The sequence below is a fragment of the Pungitius pungitius genome, chromosome 10 (genome assembly GCF_949316345.1).
Source record: "Pungitius pungitius chromosome 10, fPunPun2.1, whole genome shotgun sequence".
NCBI classification, from domain to species: domain Eukaryota; kingdom Metazoa; phylum Chordata; class Actinopteri; order Perciformes; family Gasterosteidae; genus Pungitius; species Pungitius pungitius.
Window position 1 is genome coordinate 4,157,160 of NC_084909.1, and position 12,280 is coordinate 4,169,439.

The window sequence follows — 12,280 nt, forward strand, 5'->3', positions numbered from 1 at the left end:
TGTAAATGTCTGTAAATAAAATTTTATTACATGTTTTTACGCTCTGTGTTTTGGTGCTTTATTGTCTTATAGAAGTATTTACAGTATATTCTACCTAAATATTACTATAGTGGAAGTATAATCACAGTATATTCTACCTAAATATTACTATAGTGGCAGTATATTCTACTGCATATTACCAATGAAACACTCGGTCTAGTCTTTACACACTTTATTTACACAAGCCTTCACAGTGTAAAATAGAAACTTTATTCATGGAAATACTTACAAAAAGGCCGTTTTCCTCTGAACATACTCTTTAAATAAGTACTCTCGGGTTATTTACATCTTTACAGTGTATTCAAAATACTCTTTTGGTAGCCGCCTCTTCACAAACAGAGACAAGTATGGCAGGTTCTGGTGATCGGACTCTTTGTGTAAATTTGAGAAGATTTAACAAAACCAAGACATAAAACAAAAAGGTGTTTTTAAATTACATTAAATAAACATTCTCAAATGTACACAAGCTTTCACGGCATCGCCAAGAAGGGGGGGGGGGGGGGGGGGTTTGGCAGCATGTTGGGACAGGACAGGTTACGTGGGATACTTTGGGGGGGGGGGGGTGAAGGAACAACTGTTATTGCTGAGTGAGAAGCTGTGAGTTCCTGAGCTGATCAAATGATTTATTACTTAACGATTCACCTCCAGTCCGACAGATTCACCTCAAGAACTTTAGGAGCGCTTCATTTATTGGAGTGTAGAAACACGGGCTGGATCCGCCCCTCTGGGGCTGGCTCCGCCTTCTCCACGAGACAAACCCAAAAGGTCCGAGTCAACCGCCAGGTGAGCTGGTCTCAGAGCGAGTCCACGTGGTTCAGGCTCATGGATCGGTTGTGGATCTCCTCCAGGAAGTTCTCCAGCTGCTCGATGAGGACTCGCTTCTTGAACCTGAAGAACAAAACCATTTAGATGATATGAAATAAAACAGAAGCACCATGACTAGAAGCAGAGAACTCCGATCAATCAGAAATCTATAAATACAACATTTTTAGAGAAGAAATACGAGGTGTGAAGACAAATCAATGATGATGTCATAGTTTCACAAAGGAGCTTTACAGAGTCTGGTAAAAACAAACTATATATACAGGTGGTTTCAGAGGATGTAACGAGGACCGTCCAGAAGTACCTGGCTGCCTCTTTGATGATGTTCTGGAGGAAGATGAGTCGGGTCTCCAGAGTGCCCTGGATCTGCTTCAGGAGGAGGAAGATCCTCTCGTAGTCTGCAACAGAAGGAGAACTTATTCACCGGCTCGTCAGTTTTGAGTCCAGTCAGGAAGAACATCTGTTGGATTATATTAAAGGAGCTTTTTTCTATCTCATGCTCTCTCATTGGTCGGCCATCGTAGGTCACATGTCATTCAATCTTAAGGCCAAAGAGATATTCAGAAAGAAAAAGAATGAAAGAATGCTTTAAAGTTCTGTGATTATAAACCACTGTGGTGTTTGTTAGGATCCAGTGCTGAACGTCTAATTGATTTAGTAAATAATCTAGTGGTGTTCTTTCACAGATAAAAAGCCCCGTCTTTCAGGACGTTTGTCACCGTGACAACAGGCATCTGTCTTTAGCACCGTTTTTCATTTTTGTAAGCTATTTTCTATCAAATCGTTATCGTTATAACGTCAGACTATTCAAACTCAACTAACAATGACACCTGGTGGCGGATATCGGTCACTACAGCAGCTAGAGGAGCTCCATTATTGGTCCCCTATCCTACTCTGGTTAGTCATGTGACCCGGTAAAGACGGCTGTGGTACCGGACGTACGTCTGCCGGGCCTCCTGATCTCCCTGGTGATGAGCGTCCTCAGCTCATTGTTGACTTTGGTGGTCTCCATGGCGATGTGCTTCTTCAGGGCTGTGGGAGACAGGTAGCGAGGCGGCAGCTGGTCCAGGAGCATCAGCTCCGCTCCTTCCTCGCCGAATGGTACCGCCGGTCCACCTCCGTTCTCCTCCTCCTCCTCATCTTCTTTCTCCTCCTCTTCCTCTTGCTGCTGCTGCTGCTGCTCGTCCTCCTCCTCGTCCTCCTCTTCCTCCCTCCCGGGCCCAAGGTCCTCAGGGTCCGCATGGTTCTCCTTGTGGTCGATGACCAGCAACGAGAGCTCCGCCTCCGAGTCCGAGCCCCCATCTGAGCAGTAGTGGTTCTGGTCCAGGTGGTTGAGGATCAGGTCTGGTTCTGGTGCTTCGTCAGTCAGGTCCACGTCTGCAGGGTCGGAGATTTAAAGATTTAAAGTCCTCGTGCTGTCGCGTTAAAGCGCTTTGTGGAGTCAAAAGACCACCAGAAGGGACGCAGCAGCACAGGTGTGTGTGTGTGTGTGTGTGTGTGTGTGTGTGTGTGGGCGTGTTTACCTGCCGGTCGGGGGCTAGCAGGCGGCGTCACAGGGGGCGTGTAGGCCCGTCCCAGACGCAGCAGTGGGGACATGCAGCGCCGCCTCTTGGGACCTCCCCCCGCCATGTTGCCTCCATCCCCCCCGGGCCGCTTCCCTTTGTTCTGGGGTCCCGTCACGAACTCGTCGGCCTCGTCGATCATCATGCCCTGAGAGGGGAGGGACAATAACAGGTTACTAACGGCGTGCGTCCCTTGTGCTGAGAGGAGGGAGCGGGGGGGCGTTACCTTCTTGTCGAGCTTGAAGGGGTTGCCGAAGGTGTGCAGGCGTTTGGGCTGCTCGGGGTCGGCGTCCCGGAGGGGTTGGGGGGCGGCTTTCAGGAAGTCCTGGTAGTTCCCCATCTGTGCAATGGGCACGCTGTGCAGCTGGTCTGTTAACGACGCATTCATCAACCTCGTTACTCACTACAGAACTACAGAACCTATTCTCTACACCGCAAGAAACTAAGCCTTTACTTTTTACATTTGACTTTATTTTCGGAAAAATATTTTAATTTGAAAAATGACACACATTTGTCACAAGCAGCCGTGCACAAACTCCAGGTGCGCACACACAACTCCAACATCTGTGCGATGCATAATAAACCGATAATAGAGCAACGCGGCCGTTCAATGATAAAGTTCGTTGTCGACTCGTACGTCACATTTGATAGATTTGATCTCTTTGTTGTTGCTACTGTATTCAGTGCTGCAAGACTTGATTTATTGTGCAGTATCTCTTGGTTCAGAATGCTGATTGATGCATTGATCGATCTATAAACTGACCTGAGTCGTGCCCCCGCAGGGAGCAGACGCCGGTGTTGAGCAGGTTCCTCCTCATGCGGCTAAGCTGGTCCAGCAGGTGGCTGCGGGGGATGTCGTAGGGGTTCCTGAAGCTCTGAGGCTTCAGGTCCTGAAGACGCCACACAGAAGGTCAGAGGCCAGCACAGAAGCACCATAAACACCGTGGATTTCAGGAGGGGAGCCATCATTCGATCCAACAACCACAACCACACCTTGTTGAGAAGCGCCAGCTGGAAGCCCTGGAACTCTTTCGGGTTGAGCTCTGTGGGAGGAGGCGGAGCTTCTCCAGAGAGACTCAGCAGCTGATGGATGAAGTCCCTCCTCTGGGCCAGAGACACGCCCCCCACCCCACCTCCTCGCCAGCGCACCTTGATGCCGGCCTCCGGCGCCTGCTTCTTCCCGATCAGAGCGATCAGACGGTCGTACTCCATTTTGGACTGCGAAGGGGGGGAACGTTATTACCGCGCGTTGCAAACTGAATCGTATACGTGCTACACAACAGTCTAGTCAGATCGAGTCATTGACGCCTACTCAGGCTCTTAAGTGCATTTACTGATGGTGTTTGGTCTGTACTTATTTATAAATAATAGCTCATCTGGATAGTTGACAATTATCCGTTCTTCTGTGTTTATTTTAGAAATTCCATCTTTCTATCCATCTGCAAGTCTGAAATAATGACACAAACAGATGTGGTCGTGTTCTCTGACCGGAACCCTGTTCACCTTTAAATCAGCATCTCAACTATGACCAAATATTAGTATTTAAATAAATAATCAGGAGAAGTTCTGACGGTCAAAACATTTCACATTCAGATGACACCTGACACTCACAATAAGACCAGCTGACTTAACGTCCCTGTTTTATCTTGAATAGCATAAATGTGACATCTCTTTCTACTTGTGTTACTGCTGCTCAGGCTCCTCACCTGCTGGCTGAGCTTCTTCAGGTAGGTCACCACGCTGTAGCTCAGGCCGTACTCCATGTTGTCGGCCAGCAGGTTGGGGGCTCCCATGATCCTCAGGGCCTTCCTTAAAGACTGCGGACAGAGGAAGAAGAGCGGTGAAAACCTCGAGCTGGACGGATAAAGACGAACAGATGAAGAGAGACGCTGTCTGACCCCGATGTAATACGGAGGCATCGTCTTCAGGTAGTTCTCAAAGGACTGACGCCACTTGATGGTTGGTTTGAACTTGTGAACTTTGATCAAGTCGTCTGCAAGAAAAGACATAATGGAACAACGGATGATGTCACGTCGCAATCAACCAATTGGTGAATAGATCAACAGGAGGAGGAGCTAGCGACGATAGGCGCACAGCTAGCGGCTAACGGCTAACATACAGAAGTTCTCTTAAGTTACGCATGATGCATTCAGGCTGTTATCGTGATGTGTTCATGTGTTATCTGTAAAATGCAGTCTTAGTGATACACTTTAGATTTCTTCACATGAATATAAATATCAGAGGAATTATTATCTGTTAAACGTCCTTACACTAAACTCTAATAACAAAAGAATATTCTATCATCTTATCATTTTGTGTGTTTTTATGAAGTACAATAACCAACAATACCAATTACTAAAACAAAGTATAAAATTGAGTATTTTTAATGGTTTACTGACTCGCAGTGAACAGTGTTGAAATGATTTTTGGGACCACGGCATAAATAAATAACCTGGTTCCGCTTTGATCAAACATCATGGATGCACTAGAACCCACCCAGCAGCGGCAGCAGCACCGGGTAGTTGTAGGGCATCACAAACAGGTTGACACAGTTGAGCGCTGTGCTGGCCTTCAGGTAGCCGAAGGGTTGACCCAGGTCGCTGTACTTGGCACTGTTACACACAAACACCTGCAACACGGACGCACACGTCAGAGACAAACGGTCTGAAACCCCCCCCCCCCCCCCCCTGTCCCCCCGGGGCCCAACGGCTGCATTGTGTGTGGTGACCAGCAGGGGGCGACTCCTCTGCTCCCATAGACGTCTATGAGGAAATTACGGTGGCCGAGAAGGTTCAGACAAATACAAAAGCAACAACACAACCGCAAACGCCACAACACAACACGAACGCCAAAACACAAAATACAAAAGCCACATCACAACCGCAAATGCCACAACGCAACACGAACGCCGCAACGCAACACGAACGGCGCAACACAACACGAAAGCGAAAACGGAAGTAGCTGCCCACGGGAGCGAGCGTATTTTGGAGGAACGGAGCTGGAGGATGCCAGATCGTTTAAGAAGTAAGTGAAACATGATTCCTTACTTTAACTGTAGCCGCAAGGAATCATGTTTCACTTACTTCTTAAACGATCTGGCATCCTCCAGCTCCGTTGTTACGTGCCGACTGGTTTTTGAACCTACTGGTTTGGCTACGCGTGCGTGTTTGTTTTGCCCCGACAGCGGCAGATGTTGTCTGCCTCGGTCACCTGATCCGTCACACATTCGCAAACATATTGCTGAAAATGTTCAAAATGCATCCCATATCCAATGCAGCGATTATGATTGTATAAGTGAGCACTACATCACTGCCACGTATAAAGAAATAAATAAAAGAACATACGTTTATTAAAAGATCGCCACAACCTGGATTCGAACCCGCAGTCGAGCAAAATAGCAAAACTTTATAAGACGGCGGCGCTACGCCGTCGGCCAGCCGAGCTGTCAAATGCCGCTACTGATTTCACTACTTATCATGAAATTGCAAATCGTCAGTGGCAAGAACATCTTTTGGTTCAGGGTGAGCCAAGACAACTGGTTTTTGGTGGCGTAGCGTGAAATACATAGTTCTGTCAGGTTTTCTAGCACATTGCCCAAGTAGGATTACTCTCTTAATAACATCTAAACGCGTAGCCAAACCAGTAGGTTCAAAAACCAGTAGGCACGTAACAACGGAGCTGGAGGATGCCAGATCGTTTAAGAAGTAAGTGAAACATGATTCCTTGCGGCTATTTAACTAACAAACTAACGTTAGCTAAATGGCGCCACGTATCTTTTAGCTAACGTTAGTTAAACTTTAACTGTAGCCGCAAGGAATCATGTTTCACTTACTTCTTAAACAATCTGGCATCCTCCAGCTCCGTTCCTCCAAAATACACTCGCTCCCGTGGGCGTTCCTCCAAAATATGCTCGCTCCCGTGGGCAGCTACTTCCGTTTTCGCTTTCGTGTTGTGTTGCGGCGTTCGTGTTGCGTTGCGGCATTTGCGGTTGTGATGTGGCTTTTGTATTTTCGTGTTGCGTTGCGGCGTTCGTGTTGTGTTGTGGCATTTGCGGTTGTGTTGTTGCTTTTGTATTTGTCTGAACCTTCTCGGCCACCGTAGGAAATGACTCTAGGTCAGACCTCACAGCCTGGACGTACCTGCCAGCAGGTGTGAGGAGACTTCCTCTCAAGGATGAACTGAGTGAGGGGCGACGGCTCCAACTCGTACTTGTCGAAGGGAACCTTGTCGATGACCATCGGCTCGGCGTCCAGACAGGAGAACCGGACGTGTGGGTGGGCAGAGCGGGGGGGCTGTCAGGGGAGGAGGGGGGGGGGGGGCATAGAAGGGAAAACTGTTATAGAGCATGTTATCATCAACATTTACATCCTGTGAAAATCCTCATAATGAAATAAGACACCCACCCTTTTTATTCTTACACAATATCTCAGAGCTGAACTTTGCTTCAGCTCTGAGATACTTACTTCATAGTCATTATTTATTTTCAGCTGATATTACAAATTTCAAACCCGTAGATGAAGAGTTTCTCACCAAGGTGGGGGAGTTCTGGTCCGGCCAGAAGGCCTCTGGGATCGGCCAGTGGCCGATGGGGACGCCGGTTTTAGGGTTTGGTCGCACGTAGATCAGCTTGTGACAGCAATGCCACGTCTGAGGACCCGACTTCAGCACCTCAGCGTCTACACACAAACACACAGCTGACTTCACCGTTTAAGAAGGCCGTGCTTGTGAGGCATGAAGGTGGAGGAGGATTCTCTCACCCTCTAGAGGAGCAGGATCAGGTCCGGTCTTCTCAAAGTTGATCACCACTCCGCTCTGGATCTTCTGCACCAGAGACTCCAGACACTGATTCAACATGCGCTGAGAGAACACGCTGTAGGAACGTCCTGCAACAAGCATGTAATCATTGGTATAACAGATTTATGAATTCTAATACATATGCATATATACACACACATAATCACAGGGCGCAAGCTAGCGGCATTAGCAGCTAGCCATATTAGTGCGGTGGGAGTACTGGGCGAAGGTAAAGTACAACGATGTCACCATGCGAGTAGGAAACAGGGGAATTAGCAAGCTAGCTAGCTGCTGACATCACGCAGACATGAGCCTCTTACCTCCAGTGACCTCACACATGGGCGTGATGGGAGAGTCGTCCGGCGGGACGCCGCCGAGGGGCTCGGGCTCCACCGAGGCGTTGCCGGCGATGCGCAACACCAAAGCGAACAGACGCTGGTCCCAGCGGAACGGCTCCTTGGTGAGCTCGCTACCCGGCAGCGGCGTGTTCAGGGGAAGATGGAGCTGAAAGGAGCGGAGAGGAAACGAGGAGTCACGGCCAGAGGAGCAGGAGGAGGAGGAGGCGGCTCGATGTTCAAGGTTAGCTGGTTGGTTGTTACATTACTGTTAAATTGTTCAGTCTGAAGATGGTACCTCGGCTCTCCTAAACACAGCAGACCAGCTTCGCTGCTCCTTCATCTGCTGGTTGGTTTGTGTTGTTTTAAATGTTTCACAACACAAACCAACCAGCAGACGAAGGAGCAGAATGGAACGCTCGATCACTCGGTGTCGACTCACCTCGTCTTGGACTCCGCCGCCGCTGGTCAGCTTGTTGCCGTCGGTGATGGCGATTATGATGGCAGGCTCGAGAAAAAAGGGATTCCTTCCCTGCAAAAGAAAAAAGGAAAAATTGATCACAATGAATTAAAATACGACTTAAGAGATTTAAAATTTGAGTTATCACAAATGAGAGCAGATACTGTCTGAATGTCTAGACATAAGATAATCCTCTTCATAGTGGAGGTTAAACGTTACACTTGTCTTCAGATTCTTTTGGTCTTAAAGAAACAAGAGAATCCGTTTTATCAGGTGTAATCAAAATCATTCATTTTTATATGAAAATTAAAGAACTCGAAATCACTACAAAATCTCAAATTTAATTATATAGTTTTTCTTGATTCCCACATTTTATTATGAAATCACTGACACAACAGGTATTGTCTTTATATTAAGAACAATCCGATGTGATTAATTTTGTCTTTATTCCGGCAGTAAATTGAATTCATAAAAAAATACAGGCTCATCTTGATGGAAAGCGTTACTCGCATCGTTCCAACTCGGCCCTTTGTTTCATCCATCAACCAATAATGAGCTGTTTCTGCTATGTACTCGTTGTGCAACAGTGTTCATTTGAAAAATGTTTAACGACCTTTCTGACCAACTAAGACGAGACAGAAATGGAGCTTTGAAAATAAAACTGACTAAATCTTTTTGAACTTTCCTTAACGAGACAAAAATGTCGGTGGTTGTTTCACTTTTCCCTTAATTGAGTGACGCCGAGTGCGAAAAGTGGTCTGTGGCAGGTTCCTGTCAGAGCGGGTTCCCCCAGTCGTTGAGGTAGGATCTTTTTTCAGAGCGGCTCGAGCCGAGCTCAGTTGAGTATTCATGCAAAGTCCATGTAACGTAAAATGAGTATCTTCATGACCGTGGGTTTGTCGTTAGTTTTTTTCTTGTTTCTTTATTGAGAATCTGGCACATCACAGCGACCTACAATAGATACTTAAATAAAGTGATATAAAGTTATGTCTTAATGCGACGCTTTAGAAATCAACACAAAGGGATTCTGTATTTGCTCATGAAGCCTGAAACGGGTCAATGTTTGATAACACCAGCGGACCGACTACTAGCCCCCCCTCACTGGAAATGGGTTATTCTTATTTAGCATGCGCAGTCGCTACACATGTCCCTCTATTGTTGTAGCCACCTTCCTATGAAATGAACGGCAGGTCACACTGGTGTGCAAGTCTCACATCGAGAGAAACTAATCGGCTTCCTGTCTACGTTCATCATCATGAGGTGTGTTTCTATGGAGACATGTCTGTTGCTGTATTACAGCTGTACTAAACCAATATGCACAGATTATCCTGGTTCTAACCACAGTGAATGAATTAATGGAGACCATCAATGGGTCAGTGGCCAAATCCAGGCTGGATTCAAATGGTCAAAGAAATTACCTCCTAACGTCTATTCCTGGACCTCTGTGGAAAGACAGCTAGGAGAGTTTAAGAGGAGTTAGGAAACAACAAAGTGTTGTTTAGGAATTGACTGCACTTCCACTGAGCTGGGTAGTTGTGATGTAGGAGACGCATGTTGGTGACGTCAGTCTGCAGCGGCTACAAGAAGCATGTGAGATGCCTTCAGGTGTCCTTACAGTGTGAGTCATGCAGACAACACAACCAACCAGCTTCAAAGGAACATTTTAATAACAAACGAGTTACTCACACGATCTGTTTCTACGTCATAGTTATTCCTCCTGAACGGACCAATGATACACTTTTTAAATATTGCTGACGCAAGGAATTGTGGGACGGAATAATCTCCTTTCCTTTACTAAAGGAAGGTCCAGTGGTTCCTATGCTAAAGGAGCTAAGTAAGGAAGCTTTGAGGCTGCTTTCCTTAGCATTAGAGAATGGAACAGCTCCACGTCCACTACTCTACTTCCTTTCACTCAGTGAGGACCCTTCATGAGAACATTTGACAATTTGAATCCAGGCCCGATCTCCACCCTGAGGTCACCTGGTCAGTGGAGGAGCGAGAGGCTGTGAGTGTTTCAAATTGTGTAAATATGAGGGGACAGCACTTTGCTGCCTAAAATATTTGTCACGTCACCATGACATCCAAAAAAATGATTGATAATTGAGGCGAATTCGTTTCACTCTCTGGTTTTACAAAATTGGGAGGTAATTTGAAATAGTGTTTTGTTTTTGTGGTCAAAATTGCTTTGATGACAATATCTGATCTCATGTGATTTTCTCTTCATCTTCAATCCGTGATGTTCTAAATGTATACATGACAGTCTGAACACATGTGTGCCTCCTCTTGTTCACCTTCATCTATTCTCCCTGCGTTCACTGTTTATCCCATTTTTGACGTCACGTTGCAATGACTTGTGGGTGGTTTATCAAAATGTCCAAGAGCCTCAAACACGTGACGATGTGACAGAACCGAACCATCGTGCAGTCAGAGGGAGCCTCAAAACCTGCCAGTGTGTGAGGGGCAGATTGAGATGGACGAGTGATATAAGTCATAAGGATCACGTCAACTCTGATTGGCTGTAAAGACACAAGAGGCCACTAGAATACTTTGTAGTCTACTCGTGCTTTAAGTAACAACCGAAGGTGGTGCACTATCATTATGCCGTTTAAATTTAAGCTTTTAGGTGAAAATTGAGGAGACACACTCAGACTTAAATTGGCCTGTATAATATAATATATCTGTATATTATAGAGCATATATATATATATATATATATATATATATATATATATATATATCATACTGTGGTTAATAAATATGCAGCGCTTAGGGTAAAAATGTACTTAAACAAAAAGAATCAGGAATAAAACTACAGTGTTTCATACATTGTTGTGTTTGTGACATGATCACATGACAGTGTGTGTGGGTTGGCGGGCGGGGGGGTGTCTCAATGTGGTTGATGCTTGTAGGACTTTGGGCCGGGGACAATATGTGTGTGGGGGGACACCAGAACTACGTACCTGTCCATAGTTGTCTATCCCCGTCACTAATCTATTGAGGTTGAGCAAATCAAACGCCGTCCGCAGAGACGTGCCGATGGAGGTGAGACCTGCTGCCTGAAGGTTCCTCAGCTCCGTCATGAAGGTGGCGTGGCTCTCCTTCCACCCGGCCTGGAGGGACACACATGGGGGCAGACAGATCAACAATATGTATATACATTCATGTAAAAATACAGAATTGTCTAAATTTAAAAAAAAGGTATACATTTAAAAATGTATAGGAATTTGTATTTGTGTAAATTGTCCTGTTGAGTGGCAAAAACATTTTTTTTTTTAAAAGACTACAGGTTGAAAATTCAGATAAATAAGAGTCCTAGTCCCATCCAGATACCCCCTGCACCCCCCCACCTCAGATATCTCCTCCCCCCTCAGATTTCTCCTCCTCTCCCCCCACCTCCGATATCTCCTCCCCCCTCAGATCTCTCCTCCTCCCTGTATAAATAACACCCAGAGTTCCTTGCTGCTCACACTGAAACAAAATGTCGGCCATGTTTTAAAGAGAAGCTCCTCCTGTAGATGTTGGGAGTTAGTACACAATAACTGACGTGATGATGAGGAGGACATGACTCCGACTACACAAACACAAGCCAAGAACTCTACCTTGATCCCGAACGGAACGTCTTCATAATTGACCAACATGTACCGGTCCCCTCTGCTGGCCGGGTCTCTGCCTCTGAGCTGTGGACACAGAGAGCGTTAAGTCACAGAGACACACAAACACACCGAGCAGAAGTTCCCCGGTACACCGCGCCGGGTTCTCACGGTACCTTCATAAAGGTCTCCACGGCGCCTTTAGCTATGTCCAGATAGGAAGTGCCCAGGTGGGTGCGCTGGTTCATGGACGCGGACGTGTCTATCAGGAAAAGTAGTACCGGCATTGTGATGGCAGCGACCCGCTCTGCATGGACCCGGTGTCGGTACAACCGGACAAAAAAACCTTTTGTTCTCCCGCCGCCTCTGTCACCCTCTCAGCTAGCTAGTTGGCTATGCTAGCTAGCTAGCATTAGCTCGCTAACTAGCATTAGCTTGCTAAATGTCTCTCACACATTCTTTACCGAGAAAAAGAAAAAAAAGTGTACGAACAGTGAGTGTAGAAGCCCCTTCCGGGAGAACGAAACTACGAAAAAGTCAAACCCAAGGGGCACGTTATGAATTCACGAGGGAATGTTGATAATTATTTTAAACAATATGTTGCCATTACTCTTAAGTTTCATAGTAGTAAAAGTTGCCCCTCATTGTGTACCCCTGCTTCGCCCTACACTGAATGCG

The 12,280-nt window shown here is 46.4% G+C and overlaps 1 protein-coding gene across 1 annotated transcript; it reads right to left on the bottom strand.

Moving 5' to 3' along the window:
- Positions 1-196: 196 nt before the first annotated feature.
- ints6 (integrator complex subunit 6) lies at positions 197-12,280 on the bottom strand. Its single transcript, XM_037489300.2, has 18 exons — positions 11,779-12,280; positions 11,612-11,689; positions 10,973-11,122; positions 7,995-8,084; positions 7,538-7,721; positions 7,181-7,306; positions 6,954-7,099; positions 6,563-6,715; positions 4,920-5,052; positions 4,322-4,416; positions 4,130-4,240; positions 3,417-3,641; positions 3,187-3,313; positions 2,650-2,792; positions 2,385-2,571; positions 1,804-2,238; positions 1,166-1,259; positions 197-927 (listed from the first exon to the last, which is right to left on the bottom strand). The coding sequence occupies exons 1-18, from the start codon at positions 11,887-11,889 to the stop codon at positions 834-836; spliced, it is 2,682 nt and encodes an 893-aa protein (XP_037345197.2). The 5' UTR covers positions 11,890-12,280; the 3' UTR covers positions 197-833.

Coding starts and splice junctions, on each gene's coding strand:
- ints6 (XM_037489300.2), bottom strand. CDS start 11,889: ATGCCGGTACTACTTTTCCTGATAGACACGTCCGCGTCCATGAACCAG. Junction 7,307..7,537: donor CATGTGTGAGGTCACTGGAG/GTAAGAGGCTCA, acceptor TGCTTGTTGCAG/GACGTTCCTACAGCGTGTTC. Junction 4,417..4,919: donor GGTGCTGCTGCCGCTGCTGG/GTGGGTTCTAGT, acceptor CTTTTCTTGCAG/ACGACTTGATCAAAGTTCAC.